This window comes from Epinephelus lanceolatus, chromosome 15, assembly GCF_041903045.1.
Source record: "Epinephelus lanceolatus isolate andai-2023 chromosome 15, ASM4190304v1, whole genome shotgun sequence".
NCBI classification, from domain to species: domain Eukaryota; kingdom Metazoa; phylum Chordata; class Actinopteri; order Perciformes; family Serranidae; genus Epinephelus; species Epinephelus lanceolatus.
This window is the reverse complement of record NC_135748.1, coordinates 40,097,548-40,120,769: the sequence shown is the minus strand read 5'-3', so window position 1 is coordinate 40,120,769 and position 23,222 is coordinate 40,097,548. Positions and strand designations below refer to the sequence as shown.

General features: G+C 43.7%; 1 protein-coding gene across 2 annotated transcripts in view; it reads right to left on the bottom strand.

Annotated features, from left to right (window-relative positions):
• sptbn5 (spectrin, beta, non-erythrocytic 5) overlaps positions 1–23,222 on the bottom strand; it is a 56,948-nt gene that overhangs the window by 17,155 nt on the left and 16,571 nt on the right. The window contains exons 7-52 of one of the 2 annotated variants that reach the window (XM_078175356.1): positions 20,287–20,373; positions 20,093–20,200; positions 19,684–19,768; positions 19,295–19,428; positions 18,767–18,987; positions 18,325–18,463; positions 17,441–17,575; positions 17,266–17,354; positions 16,935–17,088; positions 16,541–16,744; positions 14,821–15,027; positions 14,453–14,624; positions 13,863–13,999; positions 13,553–13,762; positions 13,270–13,422; positions 11,895–12,025; positions 11,560–11,811; positions 11,064–11,139; positions 10,533–10,744; positions 10,115–10,364; positions 9,834–9,973; positions 9,525–9,624; positions 8,639–8,809; positions 8,369–8,533; positions 7,722–7,811; positions 7,361–7,497; positions 7,011–7,197; positions 6,772–6,881; positions 6,565–6,655; positions 6,366–6,482; positions 5,911–6,068; positions 5,059–5,191; positions 4,226–4,371; positions 3,857–3,971; positions 3,659–3,769; positions 3,284–3,463; positions 2,996–3,199; positions 2,775–2,924; positions 2,586–2,690; positions 2,228–2,416; positions 1,941–2,096; positions 1,647–1,838; positions 1,453–1,548; positions 885–1,006; positions 695–809; positions 489–602 (exon numbers count right to left, since the gene is read on the bottom strand). In XM_078175356.1, the coding sequence (XP_078031482.1) occupies positions 489–602; positions 695–809; positions 885–1,006; positions 1,453–1,548; positions 1,647–1,838; positions 1,941–2,096; positions 2,228–2,416; positions 2,586–2,690; positions 2,775–2,924; positions 2,996–3,199; positions 3,284–3,463; positions 3,659–3,769; positions 3,857–3,971; positions 4,226–4,371; positions 5,059–5,191; positions 5,911–6,068; positions 6,366–6,482; positions 6,565–6,655; positions 6,772–6,881; positions 7,011–7,197; positions 7,361–7,497; positions 7,722–7,811; positions 8,369–8,533; positions 8,639–8,809; positions 9,525–9,624; positions 9,834–9,973; positions 10,115–10,364; positions 10,533–10,744; positions 11,064–11,139; positions 11,560–11,811; positions 11,895–12,025; positions 13,270–13,422; positions 13,553–13,762; positions 13,863–13,999; positions 14,453–14,624; positions 14,821–15,027; positions 16,541–16,744; positions 16,935–17,088; positions 17,266–17,354; positions 17,441–17,575; positions 18,325–18,463; positions 18,767–18,987; positions 19,295–19,428; positions 19,684–19,768; positions 20,093–20,200; positions 20,287–20,373 (6,750 nt within the window). The remainder of the gene's footprint in view (positions 1–488; positions 603–694; positions 810–884; positions 1,007–1,452; positions 1,549–1,646; positions 1,839–1,940; positions 2,097–2,227; positions 2,417–2,585; positions 2,691–2,774; positions 2,925–2,995; positions 3,200–3,283; positions 3,464–3,658; positions 3,770–3,856; positions 3,972–4,225; positions 4,372–5,058; positions 5,192–5,910; positions 6,069–6,365; positions 6,483–6,564; positions 6,656–6,771; positions 6,882–7,010; positions 7,198–7,360; positions 7,498–7,721; positions 7,812–8,368; positions 8,534–8,638; positions 8,810–9,524; positions 9,625–9,833; positions 9,974–10,114; positions 10,365–10,532; positions 10,745–11,063; positions 11,140–11,559; positions 11,812–11,894; positions 12,026–13,269; positions 13,423–13,552; positions 13,763–13,862; positions 14,000–14,452; positions 14,625–14,820; positions 15,028–16,540; positions 16,745–16,934; positions 17,089–17,265; positions 17,355–17,440; positions 17,576–18,324; positions 18,464–18,766; positions 18,988–19,294; positions 19,429–19,683; positions 19,769–20,092; positions 20,201–20,286; positions 20,374–23,222) is intronic. The other variant, XM_033642871.2, reaches the window with a different exon arrangement.

The following is a 23,222-nucleotide window of genomic DNA, read 5'->3' as shown; positions in this document are numbered from 1 at the left end:
TTCCACAAGGCTCAATCCTTGGTCCTCTTTAATTTAACATTGTCATGCTTCCAAAGGTCCAAAAACAATAAAATCAGCTATCATAATTATTCAGATGAAACCCAAATTTACATTTGTATTTCAGCATGTGACTACAGTAACATAGGCTGTGTCTCTGCAAGTATTTTAAACAAATCAGTGATTTAATTATTGCGCCAAAACATAAGTCAGAAATCCTGGTGTAATCATGGACCCAGAGCCCACTGAATCACAGCCCTCACACTGCCATCATAAAGATGTACCAAGACCCAGATTAATCACGTTAAGGCATGACTTAACACTTCTGTCCAGCAGGTTGGATCACTGCCACATCTTTTCTCAGGTCTCCCAAAAACATAGACAGAATATTATTTCAAATACTGAAGCAGGTCTATAAATCTTTCCAAGGTTGAGGACCAGGAAGGCTCCTTTAAAGTCCTGCAGGTGTTGAAACAAGCTCTCCAACTGACCTTTGACCTCTCCTGGATGACTCCGGCCTCTCGCTCTGTTTCCTCATGCCGCCTGATCAGGTTCTCCACGCTGTCCACATCGACTCCGCAGTCCTGACCCTGCAGCAGCAGCATCTGCAGAGACAGAGGACAACATTAAGTCATCCTGTGTGTTAGTCTCAGTGGAGATCTGCCATGGGGTTTTAAGGCGGCATCAGATGACTGACCTTCTCGTTGGCTCTGTCTCTAACCTCCTCCAGCTCTCTGATGAGGGCGTGGATCACCAGTGCTCCCTCCAGCTTCTTTTTGTAACTGTTCAGATCTCCGTGGAACTTGCTCCACCTGGAAGAGATGAGACGTTTGAAGTATTTAACTGAGAAAACCATCCACACAGGTGAGAATAACGGTGAGTGTTACCTGTCATTGAGCTGCTGTCTCCGCTGTCTAACAGTAACCAGTTCATCTGCGCTCTGTCTCTTCTCCAATCTGGCTGCCAGTCTGTTGATGGCGGTGATGTGAGCGTCGTCCACCGTCACATTCTACAGATTAAATATACCTTCAGTATATTTATTTAAGTATCCTATACTGAATGACAGGCCTTTCATTTTAATTCTCTCTGTCTGATTAAGATATTCTGTCATATCTTAATATGAAGCCTCCTTGTTTCTCTCCTGCTGTCATTTGCCTTTTTAATTTTTGTTACTGCATTATGCTGTCAATAAAGATCCAAAATTTCAACAGTGATATTTCCATAGCCAAAGAGGTTTGAAGTTTCAGACTTTGAGTGTATTAAATGAAAATGAGAGCACAAGTCACTGGTTTGTGCTTTGAAGTAAAAGAGAAAGATCTAATAAATACTACTGCTTTGTCAAGGACTATGGACGTATGTATTACAGATAGCAAGAGGCACTGACTTTGGGGAAAATCCACACAGTAAACTAATAAATTCACACTGGCTGAATTAAATGATGCAACATTTTCTCACCCCATCTCCAGTTCCCCTGAACTCGCTGAGTTTCTTCAGCAGCTGAACTCCGTGTTCATAATCCTTCCCAACATCTCCAACATTAATCATCACCTCCTGAAACACACACACGTCAGAGGTAGACATTACACACTGGAAACACAGTGAAACACTATCCATCCCTGCATCCCTCCATCAGTCCATCAGTCCCTCACCTTGTGTCTGATCCAGGCCTCCACCTCTTCCACTTTCTGCAGGAACTCCAGGAAGTCTCTGTTATCTTCCAGAGCTTTCCCTCGTGTGGCCAGGGCCTTCTTCAGCTCCTCCCAGTGGAGCTGCAGGGAGGCTGCACTCCTCTTCACCTCCTTAGACCTCGGGTGTCGAAGGGAGACCAGCTCCTCTCCGGCCTGGAGGCACAGAACAAGAAGAAGACGATGTGCACCATGAGGTTTGAGGTGTTTGAAGCCAGTGAAGTCAGAGATGCTTCCAAAGAGAACATGTCATCTCACCAGCAGCACAGAGCTGATGATCTCGCTGTGAGCCAGGATCTCAGCCTCAAACACCTGATGTTTCTGGAGAAGCTTCATCTTTGCCTGCAGGTTGCTCAGGTCGGCTTTACCGTCCTCCGCCATCTTCTGCATCCGCTCAGACACCCACTCCTCAGCCTGACACACAGACAGACAGGTAATCACTTCTAACAGACAGACAGGATATCTGAACATATCTTACAAGAAAAATAGGAGGAACCTTCTTAGAAATGTACAATGTCATCATTTGAACCTGAATTGTTGGCTACCTCAGCAACATCTCGGTTGAAGATGCACAGCATCCTGGAGAGCTCCAGCTCCTCTCTGCGCTTGACAGACAGCTCCTTGATCCGATCACGTCGCTTCAGGAGGGCCTTGAGTTTGGTTTGGACCCGTCCGCTCTTCTCTCTGCTCAGCTGCTTCTTTAGCCGCTCAGCCAGTTCCTTCAGAGAGGACAGCTGCAACAAACAGAGGGAGGGAGGATTTAAATGAACAGTTAAGGGCCAGCACATGAGGGAGCAGGCCATCAGTATGCTGCGATTGCATCTGTCAGGACTGCCTGACAATGTGCCAGAGTGTTGAATGTATGTGTTTTACAAAGATAAATTACTCTATTTAAATCCAGACCTTGTCCTCCTGCGAACTAAGCAACTTCTCAAAAGCTTCGTGGCGTTTGATCAAACCCTCCGTCTCATCCACAGTGTTTCCCAGAGTGCTGTTCTGCAACAGAATCTGTGGGGAGATTAAACCACCGCTCAGACACTAAAGTGATGTTTCTCGTTTCCTCTGGAGGACAAACACAAAGACTGAGCTCACCTCCTGTGAGCTGGACGTTTTGTCCATGCTGTGAACGTCTCTGTAGAAGACCTGCTCCAGGTGAACACTCTCTAACCAGCTCTGCTTCTGCTTCCACTGCTCCTCCAGTTTGTGTCGTTCCTCTTGCAGAGCCCCCAGCTTCTCCAACACCTGCAGAAGACGCAGTTAAACATTTCCGACCCCATGCTACACCTAAAACACCCAGTCATTTCAAACCTCACCTCCTTCCTGTTGGTCCTGTCCTGCGCCTGCAGCTCCTCTCCCATGTCCAGAGCCTGTTGGTAGGTCTCCTGTCTGGCCTCCATCTCGGCCCACAGCTGCTGGTGCTGGGCCAGCTGGAGGTCGGCGGTCGCTACATCACTGATGCTCTCCTCCACAGCCATCACGCCAATCAGCTGGCTGCACCACAGGAAGTAATCCTGCGCCTGCAGAGCACAAAGACACACAGGTAAGATCTGAAAAACAAGATGGGAATATTAATGTTTAATCATCTATGTGTCTGTCTTCACCGTGTTCAGGAACAGGTATCTCTGGCACGCCAGTTTTAACTCCTCTTCCCTCTTCTCAGCACGGAGTCGGAGCTCCTCCCATCGCTCCACCACTTCCTGCTGCACTTCTTGCAGGCGGAGCTTCAACTGAGGTGTGCACAGGTCCAGGATGGAGTCAACGGCATCCAGCTGCTCCTGCAACTGCAACACACGCAAAAATAGAGCAGCTTCTAGGTATTTCTGTGTTGTTTGCAGCAGGCGTAAATACCACGGAGACACCTTCATACACTACAAGGTCAGTGGAGAGTGATGTATTGGTTTCCCCGCTGATGGGGGCGGGAATTAAACACGCTCTGTCTCTATAATCTCCTCCTCCTCCTCTCTGTGTGTCCCTACCTGCTGCTCTGTGACAGCCAGCTCGTGGAGCAGAGCATCATGTTTCTTCAGCTGCGACATCACTCCTCGCAAATCCTTCGCCACATCATCAGGGATGCTCTTCTGTCGCTCCTACAGAGAAAGAGACACTCAGAGGGTTTGACTTCAAAATGTACAGATGGCTGCATGTATGTGATTTATGACAGAGAGATACTGTACCTGGATGAGTGTCAGTGCATCAGTCAGGTCCTGGTAAAAGCGGTGACACTCCTCGGCTCGCTGCAGCTGATCCTGACGCTCACGAGCCACGTCCTTTAAATCTTCCCAGAATGCACTGCAAACAAACAAATGTAAGAATTAAAACAAAGTCAAACACAAACTGCATCTACCAGTGAAGCCCTTTTTTCTTCCTTTCTGCCCTTCCTGTGCTTCCTTCTTTCCTTCCAAAGAAAAAAATTCTTTACACAAGTAACATTTTGAAAATGGCAGAAAGTCATTTGGGTGAAATGGTGTGAATTTGCTTTTTAAATTAATCTGTTAGTGTTGGACTGGTCTGACCGACGTCTGAGTGAACAGCTGTGTGTGTACCTGAGCTGCTGCAGTGTCTCCTTGACTGCAGAGCTCTGTGGATGTTTGTTGCGGATCAGTCGAGCAGCCAGCTCGCTGCAGCTCTGCAGTCTCTCCTCTCCGACTTCCAGTTGCTTCATGAAACCTTCAAACTTCCCGCGTAGCAACTGAAATGTCACAAACACACACACTCTACATCACAGTGACCTTTATCAGTTGCTTTATCAGGTCTATCTACGTTCTTTTCTGTTTTTCAAATGGAAACTTCCACACAGCTGTTAGCAAAAAGCAGTGACATAGGTTACAGAGCTGATCATTCTGATGAGTGAGGAAAGCTGTACATTTTGAAGATCTGAGCTTGGAGGTGGATTATGTTGCTATTTTATTATTATCAAACCTTTATTTAACCAGGTGAAGACACACTGAGATTCAACAGTGTGTCTTCTATGTGTCCATGTGTCTATGTGTCCAACACTTCAGGCAGTCATTGACTGTAAAGGATTTGCAACCAAGTATTAAAACTGACTGTTTAATTGATGATTATGTTAGTTTGTCCAAATACTTATGAGCCCTTAAAGTCGGGGGACTGTGTGAAGAAATGGTTGTCATTCCTACACGGTTCATACTACATTTTTGAAAAAAGCCTTAAATGAATGCTGAGAGTCTGCACTTTAAGCAGGTATTCATTGTTTCATTTAAAACCCATTGTGATGGTGTACAGAGCCAAAATGACGACAACTGTATCATTGTCCAAATAATTATGGACCTGACTGTATGTAATATATACAGATAAGGATAAACCTGCAAGATCAGCCTGTCGGATCTATCTAAAGGTCCCATTAATGAGATGTAACCTGAACATGTTGGTAGTCGTTGCCCAGGTCCTGAGACTCTGCCGTCTGTCTCTGCTGGTTCATCCAGTCCTCCAGCTCTGATGACTCTCGTCTGAACTCGTGGAGATGGAGTACTTCCTTTAACCTCTGACCCCTGGAGGGAGAGATGTGAGGTGTAAACATCAGGTGCATTCAAGTGTTCTATAAACAACAGGAAGTTAGTCATTGTAGTCTGGTCGCTGAGCTGACTGCTCACCAGCACAGTGAGCACAGAGCTGCAGCAGTGACGCACAGATCATCGAGCTGATTAAAGTGCTTTAAAACACTTAAAGCCTGATTGATGTTGTTTGCGTCAAAAATTGCACTTCGTCTCAGCGTCATGACTCAGTCTAATCTGAACACACGGACATGATATACATATTTTTAGATTCAGTGTGACTTACAGTGTCTGAGGATATCATTACCCTGTACATCTATCACTAATAGACATCCATAAATCTGCTCATAAATCATAGGACAAAGATGCTTTTTAAAACTGCAGAACTTCCCTGAAAATCAACATGATTTTAAGTTTTCTTCAGTATCAAAGTAATCCAGTGAGAGTTGCACTTTGTTAAACTGCAAGCAGGAGCTGCTGATAGCTGATTCAGCATAGTATTAATGTGGACAGTTTGACTACAATGTAAAGAAATGTAGGCTGAAAGGGGCTCAAGATGCATCCCAAAGCTATTGTACCTGACCCCATGGCAAAACTATACTTTCTAATTACATTCTCAAAGCATCAAACAGAAGAAATATAGGGTAGATAAAAGTCAAACTTAAAGCAGCATGAAACTATACAGTAATCTAACAGTGTTATGGGTCTGTAGTTACCTGAGGGCAGCCTGGTGCTGCAGCTGCTGGTTCAGGCTGCTGAGGCGACTGTAGGGTCTGCTGAGCGCCTCCAGACTCCAGTTCTGAACCGCCTGCTCCACCTGATCTCCCAACTCTTCCACCTCCACCTCCAGCACCTCCAGCTGGCCCTCCAACACCTATAGCCAGGAAATCATCAGGATGCTGCTCACATGCTGCTACGTTTCACATGTTACCATCATACATTTAGATTAAAAATGATATTCACAAAAAGATGGTCATTTTTTGGACAGTAAGCTCTAAATTTGGGGTTTAATCTATGTCAAAGACGAATGAGACAAGTCTAGAAATGCAAAGTAAATATGCCTGTTAGTATGTGCAGAGTTCAGTTCAGCACTGAGAAGGAGTTCCACAGGGAACGATCTGAGGTCCTCTATTGTTTTGGTTAAGCACCAACCTCTCAGACTGTGTTGTACCTGGTGTTTGGTGATGAGACTCTGCGTAGCCAGCTGGTCTTTGCCGTAGTCGTCGGTGTTCACCAGGGTGAGGGTCTCTGTTAGCCTGGACTCCAGCTCTGAGCAGTCCAACAGCAGCTGGAGATGGTTCACATTCAGAGAAAATTCAGCACTGTTTGAGCACAAAATGCTTCCAAACAACAACTCAAACATCTCTCACCTGTTCTCTGGTGATGGCCTTGCTCAGGTGAGCTGCTCTCCTGTTGCAAGCCTCCTCTAGCTCCTCCCACTCTGCACTCAGGTGCCTGCACCTGCAAAAAAAAAGTCACAACCACATAGTTATTTATCAAGAGAACAGGAAATACTGAAGTGAAATGCAAAGGATAGAAAAATATACAAGCAACCCTTAAGAGAAACACAACAGCACCTCAGGAGCACATCCTCTCCGTCTGATTTGCTGGATTTGCCCAGGCTCCGCCCCTTCTCCAGGACGTGGTTCATGTATTTTCGATGAGCATTCACTTCCGCCTGCAACTCCTGGTGAACACATCCTGATTTAGTTATTACTGTCATTTATAAAATGGACCTGTACGTGTCACATATCAGCCTTCAGTTTCTGTTTCACCATCATTATCTCATCCTGCTGTTAAGATAAACAAAGGGTACCTTGTGTTTCTGCATGAGGCTGATGGCTCCAGCCAGAGACTTGTCATATCCTGTAGATCCAGAGGCGGGAACGTGCTCTGAGATCCAGCTGAGCTCCAGGTCCACGTCGTGATAAAACTCAAACAGCAGCACTGACGCCTCCAGCTGAGCTCGACGCCGGTCCAGAGGCCTCTGGAGAGACTTGAACCTGCAGCACAAACATCTTAAAGTCAGTATCATCTGTTTCATGTCCCACTGCGCCATTAATGGCTGCTCAAATACAGCTGGTGTTTAACTAGATAAATGAAATGTTTGACCTGTTGGAGGGTCAGTAAGGTTCGTCCTGAGGGGACGATGAATGTCTGACTCACAGAGTGAGGTAAGTGTCGGTCTCCTGGAGGATCCTCTGGGAGTCGAAGTGATTGGAGGCGAGGTGTTTGGCCCTGCTGACGATGGAGTTGATCTTCTCCGCCAGCTCCTTGGCCTCCTGCTCCAGCTGCTGATGCTCCTGTAGAACACAACCAATGTTCAGTTCCAACATTAACCACTGTATGTGATTAAAGAAACTATATATAAACTATATATATGTTTCCATGAGCACCACCACTTTTCCTATGTTTCCTCTATGCTCTAAAAAAAGCAATAAACATATATCTAAAAAAAATGGTTAACCTGAGTTTTATGGCCAGTTAAAAACTGGACCAACATAGATTACATATACCTCTCTCATACCTTCAAAAGCTGTCGGCTGGAGCGGAGGTCGTGACCTTTGGCAGCATTGTTCAGCATCCACTGGATGGCCTCGATCTTCAGCTTGGCATCCTGAGGACAGAAGAATGACTTTGATTTTCACAAAATAAAATAACTAAAAACCCATTTTTCTTCAGCTGTTTAAGGCTTATTTATACTCCCCTTACGTGTGAAAATAGATTTGTCCGTTTTAAAAAATTGTAAACATAACTGCCCTCAAACTTCCATGCATCCTTTCTGTTGGCATAGATACAGCCGATAAATGGTTCTGGAGGGCGGAGTCAAAAGCTTCACACAACAACAAACTAGGTGACGACGGACGGTAGAAATATTGTGTCTTAAATGGAGGCAGTGTCGTAGACTGTGATGGTCTGTACAGCTATTATATACACCCCAACATGCAGATGGAGAATTCTCTTACCTGTATTCTCTATATAATATTATTGATTCGTTCTGTTTCGCCATCACTTAAATTTCTTCGTCATCTCCTACAGTTGTATCTTGCTTGAACTACACTACACTGCCTCTACAATCTTCAGTGGCACTGCTTCGTTTTGTCCATATCTGTGAGCTTTCAGAAAATGTGCACATATACTGACAAAATGAACGCCTTTCTCATCACTTTTTACCTGCAGCAACTCCATCAGCTGCTCCTGCTGTCCCGCCTGTCTCAGTTTGTCTCCTCTGTCGGCCATCTTGTCCTGAAGTCTCCTCCACCGGCTGCTCAGCTGAGTCGACTTCCTGCTGATGCTCTGACTGTTGTAGTGCTCTTCAGCGAGCATCTCCTGCCCCAGCTGAACACATACACACATGATTTAACACAGTGTGACAGGTCAGGTGTATTTAATACTGCATGAGCCATACGTCATTGGACTGGGAACCAGTGAGCGGCAGTTTACCTGAACCAGTCTGTCCAGCCAGACCTGGTTAGCCTGCATCTCCTTCTCAGCTGCTTCGTGTTTCTTCAGCTTTCGGAGGATGTTGGTGGGGTCGCGGTACGACTCATCCTCTGCCACCTTAAACTTCTCCTCCATCCAGAGCAGCAGCTCGTCTGCGTCTCTCTGGAACTCCTGCAGAACGAATCAATGACGACTGAATTAAAACATGAAGATACAACATTATTCTGAGGGTTCTCCTACAGGAATCACACCTTAAGTTTAGTCATGTTCTTGACTTTAATAGTACAGGAGTTTTCCATTAAATTCAAAGAGGTCCAGTTATCAAATTTCCTCCCAACAAAGGTCCAGATCTTATAATGTTTTAATTGTGTCCTGTGGCATATCCCATATCCCACGTCTAAGAAACTAGAATAACTAATAATAAGAAATCTACATTCAGAGCCGTGACTTTTTGGATGGATGAGGAGACACAGTTTATGCTGTGTCAGCTGAGAGAGTTAAACACTTTGAATTACATGACTGGGAGGAAAACACAGAACGGCGCCCTGTTTGTAAGAGGTCAACAGGAAAAAGGTCCAATACCAACAAGCTGAAAGGGGGCATATCTCCACCTATCGTAGAGGAGTCGCACATACTTCGGTCAATAAATCAATTCCCTCCCGTGCTTGTATACTGGGACAAGGACAGTAGTTCAATTAAATGTCCTAGTCGAGCTGTAACCAATTTAAAGGAATTTCATATGAATCAAAGTATTGAACAAAGGTGTCAGGGGAAAGGTCACAAGGTCACGAGAACCACTGATGCGTCAGGACAAAAAGGAAATACAGATACAGGGTTTTTATGATCAGGGGTCATGGGTTGATAATAATAATAATAATAATAATACCTGATATTTCTTTGAGGCCAGCAGCAGACTCCTCCTCTGTCTGCTGCTCTCTTTCAACTTCCTGTTGGCCTTCTGGATGCTCCTGCTCCGCTCCTTGATGCTTAAAGATAAAGTCAGTATTTTATTATTTTTTTAACTCAGAGCAAACTGTAATCAGAAACTAACTAAATGAGTTACAGAATTTTCTGTTATCCAGATTTAAGGTTTTATCTGATCTAAAGTTGCGTCTTGTTCATCTTTAATCTGATTCTTATTGAACTACATGTTTACACACGTCTGGACGGTGCTGATGTTTCTGTGTTGTCTTACTGTTTGGCAGCGTAGTGTTGCTGGTCGATGAGCTGCTGGCTGCGTTCAGAGAAATTATCAACTTGATGGTCCAAAGCCTTCAGGAGACCTTCCAGCTCCTCCTGTCGGCTCAGCAGACTGTGGACACTGTCCACTGAGTCCTGCAGCAACAAACACACATACATACATCATCAAAACACAGTATGTGAAACCAGCTGTGTGTCCTGATTTCCTGTCTCACTTCACTGTAAATGTATATTTAGGATGGACTGTGAGAACAGATCAGAGTGAGGCGTCCTCACCCCGACGTCTTTGACCCGCAGTCGAGCTTCGTGTCCAGACAACGCAGCCTCGATCCGGTCTCCCTCCTGGTTCAGCCTCTGGAGCTCCACCCCCTGCTCCAAAATCTCCTTCCTACTGGTCCACAGCTTGTCAAGCTTGGACCAATCAGCTTTGACCTTGTCTAACGTTTGCTGGATGTCAACGCCCCCTGTCTTCCCACTGGACGAGCCCTGCTGAAGAGACTGCCCCAACTTCTCCATCTCCTTCGACCTGAGAAAACACGGCACGGTGAACTTATTAATTCATACTGACAATTATCAATATTTAGCTTTTCTGCAGGGGTTACATCTCCTAAAGCTTACAAAAAAAAACAAAAAAAAAACATCTTTCTCGTTCTGTAGAGACTGAAAAACAAAAAACCATGCCCAGCGTTTCTACCTGCTCCTCTGCTCCTCCATCTCCAGCTTGAGCTCCTGATGTTGCTCCAGCAGGGCGACGGCTGAGGCCACATCAGCGGCCGTCTCCTCCTGCAGGAGGCGATCCTGGACCGAGCCGACCCAGCGCTGCAGCTCCTTGGCCTGCTGCTGGAATCTCTGCAGCCTGCGGGCCTCCTCCAGGAGCTGCTGTCTGTCTGCAGCTTGACGCTTCAGCTGGTCCACAACACAGCAGGAGAACAGTATGAGTACAGTCCTTATTTAAAGATCTTTAACGATGTGCTGAATCACTGCTCATGAGCAATGACCCCAGCACTGTATGCAACACAGAAAAATATTTGGTACTCATGTTTAAATGGAAAATGTAAACACTGAGTTCTCCAATTTCAAAGCTGTAAACTGGCAGTAACAGACAATGTGTGTTGTTTCATTTGATCTATTTTTTTATGCACACCTGGTTAATAGTAAATCATATTATATAATATTAATGAGATAAAACTGAAAATAAAAAAATGAAACTAAATCAGACTCAAACCTGAGCCAGCAGAGCCTCCAGACCCTGAACCTCCTCCACGATGGCTGCACTCTCTGCTGGACTACAGTCCTGCTTCCTGTAACACAGGAAGTGACATCATGGACTGTAAGATTCACTTCAGCTGGTGAAGATGAAAAAGACCAAACCAGCTGATGCTTGTTAACTTCTTTCTCGACGAGTTTGCACAGTAAAATATTTAAAATCTTACCAGGAAATAGTGGTTATCATATCTATAGTCTGCTTTTCAGTCAACATTGGGATGGTCTTCTTTTAGAGCGTTAACTATTCTGTCTAACTAACTGTCTTAAAATTGTTTATAAATATTTTGCAATAAAAGTCTTTACCCAATCCGCTCCACAAAGAACAAATAATGAAAAAAAAAAAAAAATTGGCAGTTTCCGTCCTCCAAACTGTTGCAGGGATTTTCTCCTCTTGTTGTCTACGCTCACACAGACAAGGATAAATTATGTTTCTACAGTCTGAATACGACCCGTACATCTTGGCGACGCTCTTCAGGTAGGCGATCTTGGCCTCCAGGGTCTGGATGTCTCTGAGGGTGTGAGCCTGGTTCTTCTCCTCAGCCTGCAGGGTGAAGGAGCTGCAGCCCACGTCCACGGTGTCGAGGCCGGACAGCTGACCCTGCAGCTGAGCTTTGGCTTCTTGGCAGCTCTGCAGGAAGGACTGCACGTCTGCTGTGCTCAGCAGCTCGTGTCCTTTCTCGTCCTTCAGCTGCTGGATCCGATCCCACCTGCAGACACGCATCATGAGCACAGGTCAATCACCGCAGCACACATAACCATTGTTTTGAAGACTTTAGTTTGATGTTGCTACCTGTTGGAAACCTTCCTCTGTTTGGCCTGGATCTCTCTCTGTTTACTGTGTCGGCTCTTCACCAGCTCCTCCGCCATTCTGATGATGTCATCCAGCTGACCACGCCCACTCGCCAACTCAGTCAAAAAGTTCTGGAACATGAAGTGCAAGATTTATATATCTCACTCTAAAAACTGTCAGTCTGAGTTCAGGTGGTACCTTTGAAGTACTTTTTCAAAAACCTTTTATAATTATTTTATGATTTTACAATATTTTTTGGGATGCACAGATTCAGAGAGATGTTTCAGGAGCCCAAAACTACAGTAGCTAAATTCAAGTCGCTCGTATTCAATTGGTAATATCAGATGTAAAAATGACAAACTGCCTGTTCAAGACGGTAATGCCGTGCCTCGTCATTCTTTATAAAGGCTATGATCGTAAAATGAGGGGACAGAATTGTCTCGCCTTTAAGCCAGTAGTGGAGGTAGTAACACCGCTGAATCAACTTCTATATAAAAAGGGACTGCCGGACCACGGGTGTGACATTTTGTTGACGCATTATGTGTGCGACCCACAGGTGGGAGATTTAAAAAGCAGCTGATAGCAGTTAGCAGCTAACTCAAAGAAGAAGAACAGCAGCCTGAAATGCCCTCAAATTAGGGAGACAGTGAGGTCCAGGAGCTCCTTACCGTCCATGCAGAGGACGAGATCAGCTGCCATGTAACAGGGACGGTAAATGATTGTTATTGCCATGTTAATGCCATTGTCATTGTTTATAAAGCACTGCCAACATGTGTGTTATATGTCACACTAAAGGTGGACACTGTTGTGTTACGTCACCCTTGTCACACTGTCTTTACTACTGGGATGCCAGCATGCTGTCTTAAATCACACACTGGAGCTGCCATATTTTGGTTCTGTGTAAAAATGCAAAGGAGTTGTAAAGAAGGGACTTTGTAGCGGCCCTGTAATTCTAAACTTGCAGTGCAGTGCTACAAAATTCAGGTGAAGATAAATATTATGGAGTAAGAAGGTGTCTGAGCAGTAACTTTACTACAAACTGTTTTCACTATATAAATACTTTTTAATGAATGTGCAGATGCTTTTAAAACTGTTTCTTTGGAGAGATAGATAAACTTTATTGTCCATCTCAGTGGAACTTTGTCTTCTGCCTCTCTCAAACACAACAAAGGTAAAAACACACAAATAAAATGAAGATACAACAGTGCAAATAACCAGGAAGGAGCAACAAGGCGTAAAATACAGAGATGTTGTCACGTTGGAGGAAATCACTCTTCCACTAAAAGAAAAAGAATATAGTTCCTAAAAATGTTTAACTATTTCTTTAATACACATACATGATATAAACTCTATAAGGTAACGTGTCATTCTTCACCTCATATTTAGCCTGAACCACTCCCAGGTTGTCAGCGTCAGTGCTGAAGGTGTTCAGGATGTTTTCTTTGTCCTCCATCCACGACTCAAACTCTTGGCAGCTGTTGTAGAATCGATGCAGACGCAGCGTCTCCTGCAGACTCTTTGTCTTCGACTGCAAACACACAACCAGAAATTATGGGATTTTAAGATTTTCACTTTCATAGAAGCTGCTCGAAGCTTTGAATACCTCGACCTTCAGCTCCAGTATTACCAAAGTACATTTCCCATGTTGCCCCTCTCACCTTGACCAGGTTGTACAGGGAGTTGTAGTCCTGGTCCAGGCCGGCCTGCGTGCTCTCCACAGTGTCTCTCTGGTACTGTGAGTCAGGCAGCCATGTTGTCTGGATCTCAGCCGTGCCGCGACGCATCGAGCGGCTGCGCCTCGGACGACTCAACTTCTTGCTCGGGCTCTCTGGCACACCGTTGGTGGAGACGGGGGCCGGGGCAGGAGCCTAAGCAGTGAGGTGGGCAACGATTAGAATTATTATTGATCTAAAATGATTCATCGTTACAGGCAGGTCGTGAAGACTTTGATTTAAATGTTAGTCGTACAGTGGCTGGCAGCAGGCTCAGGTAGGTCTTGGGGATCAGCTGCTGGTTTCCTCGGCTGTCTCTGGCCACAACTCGGTCTCCGTCCGGCTCAGTGCTGATGATGGTTACAATCTCATTACGATCCCACGGAAACTGACCTGGAATCAGTGTAATTTAAATACATTTAATGTTCAACATTTGAAAAGGAGCAATGTGTAGGATTTAGTGGCATCTAGTGGTGAGGATTGAAGATTGCAACCAGCTGAAACTTCTACTGGTTAAAATTCTTTCATACTTGATTGTTAGGAGGTTTTTACCAGGAGCTGAATTATCCACAGAGGTAAATAAGTCAGTAAGTAAAATCTATTTGTATAGTTTTTCACAGACAGAGGCCACAGAGTGCTTTACAAGGACAATACACAACATACAAGAATAAAAACACAGAAGACACACTGGACCTTTAAGGATTCCCCTGAACTTTAAAACTTTTATTTTAACATGTCCTCTTTGCCGCAGGTCTTACAGGCTGAGAGTAAGAGACAGTAGGGCTGGACAATAAATCAGTCAGAGACTTAAGCTTCAATAGACGATGTCATCTACACAGAGCACACCTCCAGTACCTCTGCTGTATCTGAAGCGGACCTTGGCCTTGCTGTCCTCACTCTTAGAGGGGGAGGCTAACCCACCCTTGGCGCTAGGCGGTGGTGATGTCACTGCTCCTGGTCCCTCCTCTTCTTCGGATGAGTCGCTGTATTGGATCATCTTACTCTGTTGAGGCTCCGCCTACACAGGAATAGAGTCAGTGAAGACTTTTGTTTATATATATATTTTTTTCACTGTAATAAACTCACACCAGTTATGAACCTGTGAATCGCTGCATCCCAAGCAGATGCACATGCAGTTCTGTTCATACGACACACTGGCAGGTTTGTCTTGTAGCAGCAAAAACAACAAAAGTATGCTTTAAATCTTTACTTACAGTCAGAGCTGTTAGCTGCGCGGCGCTCCTCGCCTGCTCCGACAGTCGCTTTATCTCAGAAGCGTAGGCTGCCATCTCCTTCTCCAACCGCAGGTGGCGCTGCAGCAACGCCGCCGTGCTTGACTCATCCTTCCCATGATCGTCGCTAGTCAGCAGCGGTTTCCTGTCGCCCAGCCAGGAGTCGGCCTCCGCCACATCTGCAAAGTACTGAACAGGTGGAAAGTAGTTAGCTGTGTGAAGATCTGAGGATCCTGTCCCCGTGAACCATAACAGCACTTTGTAACTGTGGATGTCAATGTGGTTTATGGGGACACAACAGACGGCTCAACCAAGATACCTGAATGAATCGACAAAAAACAAACAAAAACATACTTGTGACATTTTCACAGCATGTGAGAACCTAGCAACAAAATTAATTGGTGAAATGTTTTGAAAACATGAATCTATAAACATCACAGAAAAAAACTGCCCTTAAACATTTTAAATAACAAAGGTATGCTTAGTCAAAGGAAGCTCTGATTGCCTTAGTTTTTTTTTCAAATTAATACTTATTATTTTAAATATACTTAGTCACTTACTTAAAAAAAACCTAAAAAGACCAAATCTTTTTTTTCTTTTTCTTCCCAATAAGTACTAATCAATAGCTTAGCCACAAGGCTAGCGACTTTGCAATGACACTATAGCCCCTTTGACAGCACCTGTTCAAGGCAGGAAAATCGCTACATAATACGGCCTCACCTTGCTGTATTTAAGGTACAATCAAGGGAGGTAGTAACAGCGCTGAAACGGTGTCTAAATAAACAGAACAGCCAGCAGAACAGGACAATGGGCAGGACCGGTGTGACATCTGACTGCGTGTTATGCATGCTACCCACTGTGGGAGTTTATAAAGTATCTGATAGCAGTTAGCAGCTAACTCAAAGAAGAAGAAAAGCAGCCATAAATGTCTGCAAATTAGGAAAACAATGAGGTTCGGGAGCTCCTTATCCTCCAAGCTGAGGACGAGATCAGCTGCCACATAACAGGAATGGTAAATAATTGTTATTGCCATGTTTTGCCTTATTATTTCAATTTTTAATTACAATTTCAATTTTATTTATAAAGCCCAATATCACAAATCACAATTTGCCTCAGAGGGCTTTACAGCATAGAACATTCCTCTGTCCTTTGGACCCTCCCGGCGGATAAGGAAAAACTCCCCCAAAAAAACCTTTAACCATGATTTTAAAAAAAGCAGTTAAGAAGTGGTGCTGGTGCATATGTTTTATGTCACATCAGAGGTCGACGCTGTGGTGTTACATGTTATGCCCGTCACATCCCTTTTGATTCTGCAATGCCAGGATGCCGTCTTAAATCACATAATGGAGCAGAATGAGGACGGATCATTTGGTTTTGTGTAAAAATGCAAAGGCAGCGTAAAGAAGGGACTCTGTAGCGGCTTTATAGCGTCGTCTCTGTGTAAAAAGGGCTTATTATTATTATGAGTATTGTATTGTTGCGAAATATTAATGAAGCTATAGTAAACACAACAGTTTAATCACAGTTAATATTTAGCAACATGCTATACATTTGTCCTGATACAAAACCATTAAATAATAGTGACACAGAGAAACAGAATAAAACTCAATGTATTTCTTTCCTCGTCTTCCGTTTGTTGTCTGTCTTTCCTTCCTGGTTCTTTACTCTTTCTTCACCTGTCTGATGGAGTTTCCTTGTGTACCTGTTTGATGGTGGCAGCGGCCTGCAGTCTGTTGCGACGTGCCATCGTCTCTTCCGTCAGGTGGCTCCACTGCTTCTTCAGGGTCCTGATCCACTTCTGGACTGCTCTCTGGTTGAGCTGATTCTGTTTGGACAGCAGGTCCTGACCTCGACTCAGAATCCCCTGGTACAGAGACTCCTGGGCTTGAAGCTCTGCCTCCAACACCTGACAAGATGGAATCAGATTAATTAAACGATAATAGTTTGTAAATATACTTATTTAGATGTAGCATCGTGACAATAAGGGCAGTAAAGGAAACAGCTAGCTAGCAAACGTGCAACATTGTACTTTGAAGTGACACTTTAGAATGAATGTGGTTCCTGTATGAGGCCCAAACACTGGATGTGAACAGAACCTTGTGTTTGTGTTGAGCTAGCTGGATGTGGTTCAGGTCTCGTCCGAGTCCGGCCGTCTGGAGCCTCAACCAGCGCTCATACAGCCAGGCCTCCACCTCCTCACAGTCAAAGAAGAACTCAAACAGCCTCAACTGAGCCTCCAACTGCTTCCTCCTGACAGGGGGCAGGGGAGGGGAGGAGGAAACAAGGCAGGAGAGAGGACAGGAGAGGTGAAGGAGAGGAGGAAACGAGAGAAGAGGTGCAGAGGGACAATATATAGATTCATATCAGTTGCTTCGTAAACAAAGACTCCGTCAATAATTATCTATAAGAGCGATAAAAGAAGGAAACCTGCTGCTGCTGAGGGACACCAGAGATTTATACTGAGTGTCGAGAGCTCTCACTCTGCTCTGAATCTGCTGACCATCTCTCACTTTCACCTGACAGGAGGAGAAAGACAGAGATCAGTGGACAACTTACCCACACCTGACAATGTATGGTGATATAAACATAATCAGTATCTGACCTTCAGCGCCCTGCTGCTGATGGTGGTGATGGTTTCACCGTGAGCCGAGATCTGAGCTTCCAGAAGATCCTGCTTCTGAAGGAGAGACTCCACCTCCGCCAGCTGCTTCCCCAGGTCAGAGGAACTGGCCTGAGACTGTGGAGACAGAGAGAGGGTGAAGAGATGGAGGGATGGGAGACAGAGCTAGACACATTGATATGAAACTAATATCCTTCTTCTCATTTGACTCTGGGGAAGACAGATTTAAGTCAATGTCAGACTGTTCCTTCAGATGTTTTCATGTAGCGGACAAACTCAGGCCCCGAAATGTGCACTGGCCTTTGGAGCTAATTTTCGTAGTGGCCAAACAGTGATGCTTTGCATCCCAGAAAGACTCTTTCCCATTGATTCACATTGGGAAATAGATGTCTGTAAATCAGTGGATAAGTTTTCTGAGCAACAAAACCCCGCAAAAGGACCCATTTCACGATCAGGATTTGATCCATATAGTCTGAAAACATTTTGAAAGTCAATAAGAGCTGCAAAATTAAATTATTTTATCTCCATTCAAGTTAAACCAGAAGTTAGGTATTTGGCCGATGGAAGTCAGACCTTCGGCTGCACACGGTTGCACTTGGCCACCGTAAATCTCTAGTGTGCCTGCTCTATGGGCTGCACAATGCCTAAGCAGTGCTGATCATCCAGGTAATTCTATACATACAAAGTGAACCATTTTTTGAACAAGTTTTTATTGTTCTTTACTGCATATTTAATTCTGCCTTTGCCTATTTTCAATTAAGACTTTTATTTTGTACACACAGACTTCCTGTTTCTCTAACATCTCTACATTTCAACTCAGTACCCTCCTTACTAAATACTAATCATTAGTTTCAGTGTAAACTCACCTGCAGTTCTTTCAGTTCCTGGGAGACGAGCTCAATGTCTCGGAGGACGCTGAGATTCTCAACTACATTTCCCAGCAGCCCTCTCTGTTCCTGCAGCTGCTGCAGTAGGTCCTTCCATCGATGGCTAATGTTCTCCTCTCTGACAAACACAAACATGAAATGAACAACGGTTTTATTTTCTTCAGGCAAATTTAAGAGAAGATCTGCCGCTATGCTGATGACACCTCACTTTATATTTTGATTTCTTTGTTTGATGTCTATGATGTTTTAACATCAGAGTTATCCTTAACTTAAATCATAGTATCCCTTTTACAGCTGCCTCCCAGTTGGACCTGGCTAACCTTTGCTGGGTTTTAGCCAGTTTTAGTCCAGTCTTACAGCGCTGCACCAGTTTATGGAGGAAAAAGGATATAACTTTAAAATCTGCATGTCTTTTTCTCACCTCCTGATTATCTGCTCCTTGCTGTGGTAGTTTCCTCTCTCGATGGTCTTGGCCATGTCTCTCAGGGCAGCGAAGCGTGGCTCTCTGGCCAGAGCGTCAGTGGCCAGGGCCTCCAGACGCTGGCCAGCAGCCTGAGCCTCCTCCAAGGTGGAGAGACCCCGGATGTCCTGCCTCCGGATCAGACGCAGTGTGTCCTCCAGATATCCTTCCCTCAGCGCTGCCTGACATACCAGAAGAATCTGACTGTTGGTTGAATTGAAGATACCAACAGATCCAGCTATCCTTGCTTCCACATTTAACTAACGTGGGGCCAGTAATGCCAAAAAGAAATTACACTGCAAACAGTGGTTCATTTCTCTCCAACTGAAGCTCAAATTCTCTTACAGTCACAAATGTAAAGGACACAAAGGATCTCAGAGAAAGGAACTCTTAATGGGTTAAAAGAAAACTTTGATTTTGTGAAGTGAGTAATTGTATAAGGATGTCTTTTATTTTTAAACGTTGCTGTTTTAGAACAGATGTTGTTACCTTCCTCTCAAACTTCTGAGCGAGCTGCTCCAGGTTCTCCAGGCGGAGCAGTGCCTCCTGCAGGGCTCGCTCTCGCTCGTGTTCGGCTCTTTCCAAGAGAGACCAACTCCTCTCTATGTCACTCAGGGTTTTACCTTCACACACACAAAACACAACAACAGAAAACATAGAACATATGGTGTTTGGACGGCTATAGGAGTCAATCTAGTCAGTCCATAAGCACAGCACATTTGATTATAGCAGGAGTATCACACTATAGTTTAATAATATGGCCAAGTTATTTAAAAAATAGTGTCTGGTTGTGAATGTTTATCTGTTTACTGTACCTCTGTGAGTGTGTATCTGTTTGTATGTGTGTGTGTGTGTGTGTGTGTGTGTGTGTTTTATACCTTCTGGTGGATTGTAAGCCCATTGGTTGTTGGCTGCCAGCTGAGTCTTCAGACTGAACAGATGAGCTTCAATCGCACCACGCTCCTAAAAACAAGACAAGGTCAAAACCTCATATATGGCTGGACCGTGTATTAAACGCTAGAGATCATGTTTACCACTGTGTTACATCATCTTTTCTTTTAGTGTTTGGGAACTGAGGACACTAATTATTGAAATCTATTGAGTGAAATTATTTCCCATTCTTGCTTGATATACAACTTCAGTGTCTCAACAGTCCGGGGTCTTTGTTGCTGTATTTTGTGCTGGATACCCTGAACAATAGATCTGACCTGAAGGCTGAAGAATAAATCAGACTGAAGGCCAAGTAGGTGAAGGTGAGATTCTTGATTCCTGATGATGTCATCGTACCTGATACTTGGGAGGTTTCTCCACAGTTCTGTAGGTCTTGAACGCCATCATCAGCTTCTGCATCTCCCTCACAGAGTTGGGGAACCGTCTGTCGTTCAGCTGCACCACCTTCCATCAGTCAGACGACAATCGATGAGTCAATCAACAAGTTAAGCATCACATCCAAACGTCAACACTGTTGTTGTTTTTGTCACCTTGGTTTGGATCCAGTGAAGTAGATTTGAGACCAGTCTCTCATACTGGACCTTCATGTCATCCAGCTCCATCAGCATCCCAACGATCTGAGGACGCAGAGAGGAAAAACCCTGAATTATTCTGCTGTGTCATTCACACAGAAGTCAAAATCTGGTGACCAAAACATCCTCAGAAGAACACTGCACAGCACGCAGCAAAAAAAAACAGAAAAAAACAACTGCTCGACTTGAAGCCGTTTCAGCCGACTGAGTGGTCTCTGACAGTTTGAATCTCCGAACTTTCAAGGGGCAGCCCTCGTTAAAACAAAGAACTTTTGCTTGACTTTACATAAGAACACTCTAAAGAACAGGGTGGGATGCTGTGGAGACACATCACAAACCTTGTGGTGGGATGTGGTGTTGGACTCTCTCCTGTATTGCCTCTTCACCCACTGACGACTCAGACTTCCTCCCACTGACATACTGTTACCACTGCAGCATATTACCTGACTAAACACCTGAACACAACCTTTTACCTACTGAAGAAAAATCCTGCCACTTAAAAGAGACCTCAACACAGCTCTGACCCACCAGCTGGTCTCAGCACAGACATGTGACACAGGTAAACACGGATACACCTGGTGCAGCTGGTACTTTCAGTGTATTACCCAGGAAATCAATATAAGTATCCTTGAACCCACTAGTTACAGCACATCCTTAAAATATGTATCAGAGGAAACCTCAGTTTCAGTAGTTTCCTTCTGACTGAGCTGAAACAGACTAAACTCTTCATCCTTGTCTCCTCTGATCAAACAGCAGGTAAAGGTGCGCAGCTCTGTGAATGACTCGTTTCTGCTGCAGCGTCTCAGAGCGTGTGATCTGATCTGATTAGCTTAGTGTGTGCAGCCCCGCCCACAGTGAACTACACAGGGTAGAAAGGCTCCAAGGTCACATGACTAACCAACATGAAACAGCACCACCATCAATCCTACAGACAGAGGCTGCAGGTAAAAGTACTAATACCTTCCTACAGTAAAAGTATGTATCAGTAAAATGCAGTTAAAATATCAAAAGCATCACTGATATACTATTATATATGATATCAGCAGATGATTCTGACTCATGCATTAATGTAAAAGGAGGATTTTACTGTTGTACTTGGTTGAGGTGGAGCTCATTTTAAACTATCAATTAATCATTATTTTCCTTATGGATTAATTTGATTATTTTCTCCACTAGTCGATCGAAAGTTTGTAAAAATTGTAAAAATAGTGAGAAATGTTTGTCGAATTAACTCAAGGGCCCAAAGTGGCATCTGTGCAATGATTGTTTAACCTCAACATTATTACTAATACATTAATTATTAACATTATTCAAATGATAACTTTGTGAAGCTGTGAAATGTTTTTACAGAAAAAAATGACATCAATAAATATTAGAGTAGTTTCCAATTCATTTTCTTAAAGTCAACTGATCGATGAATCATTTTGTCTTAAAAAAAATTTACATTTGCAAAGTGACCAAAGCTGTTGCATAAATGTAGAGAAATAAAAAGCACAAATTATTTTTAAATGTAAAGTAGTGGCACCATGAGGAATACTCCACAATCTTCAACAGTGGGTCCACGACCCCTAGGGGTTCCTCAGGGCAGGTTCCCAACACATTTTAATGGGCAAAATTTTAAAAACGTTTCCATGACTTTTCACAGACCCATAACAACTGTTTTTTCTTTCCCGACTTGCCCTGCGTTTTTCAAATGTACTAGATTTTAACTTTACTCAAACATAATTTAAGATAGCTGGCGCACATGGAGGGAGAGACAGAATGTGGGGAGAAAAATTAAGAAACGTACTTGATGGTAAATAAAACATCACAAGTTGAAATATTTTAGGGCTGCATTAGGTCGACGGCATCAGAAAATAAATTGGCTGTTATATTACCTTACGTGGAGTGTTATTCACAGAAGATTACTGTAACAATGTCATTACACACAACAAAATTCCAGGGCTTTTCCAGAACGTTCAGTGAGTTTTACCAGTTTTTCCAGGCCCAGAAAATGTAATTATGAAATAAAAATATGTTTGAAAATACACATTACCACGACTCCGACACATCAGGACCTCGGGGCTGAGGAATGATCTGCCTGAGGATATAAACCTGTCTGAGTCACTGGCTTCATTTAAGTCTCATATACTTCTATCGTAAAGCACATCCGGACTTTATTTCAGCTGTCTATTTTATCGCTATCTCATTGATTTTATTTCCCATTTATTATCTTGATTATACTTTTGGACTTCCTTATATTATCTTTTATTTAGATTATATTTTATGACATAATATTTGTTTTATTCTCCTTGGGTTTTAAATGTGTTTAATTTTACTGTACCTTTATAACTGTGTTTTAAAAAGGTGCTATATAATAAAGCTTAGTATTATTAGTGAGAATAAATTGGCCTATTCATAAAAACTATTAAATCTATAGTATACAACATTAATGATAGGCTTACTGTGACCCAGAGATCCTTGTTCAATCATGGGAGCCAGCCAGTGCTAAATCACTGTGCGGCACCTGTCCATAATGGCAAGGTAAACTAGTTTGCTAACAGCAGAAACATATTTGCCAATTAGCTGTATTATTAGTCCAAGTGTACAGACATTCTTGTGAGCCAATCGTTTTGTAACGTTTTTAGCAAGAGACTCTGACACACCGTCCACCTCAGAAACCACCAGTGAAAGTGCAGAGGGTGAAGCTAATACACCTAGACATGCTACAACTGCTGTTGACTTAGCAGCTGCAGGCGAGCGCAAATAAGACAAGACCCGAAAATATTCAGAGAATTATCTCAAGTGCAATTATATAATTGTGTAATGACTCTGTATGACATATGATATGAAAGGTAGGCAATACATTATGTTATTCTTTACATTTATGTTGCTTTATCTTTCATGTGGGTTCT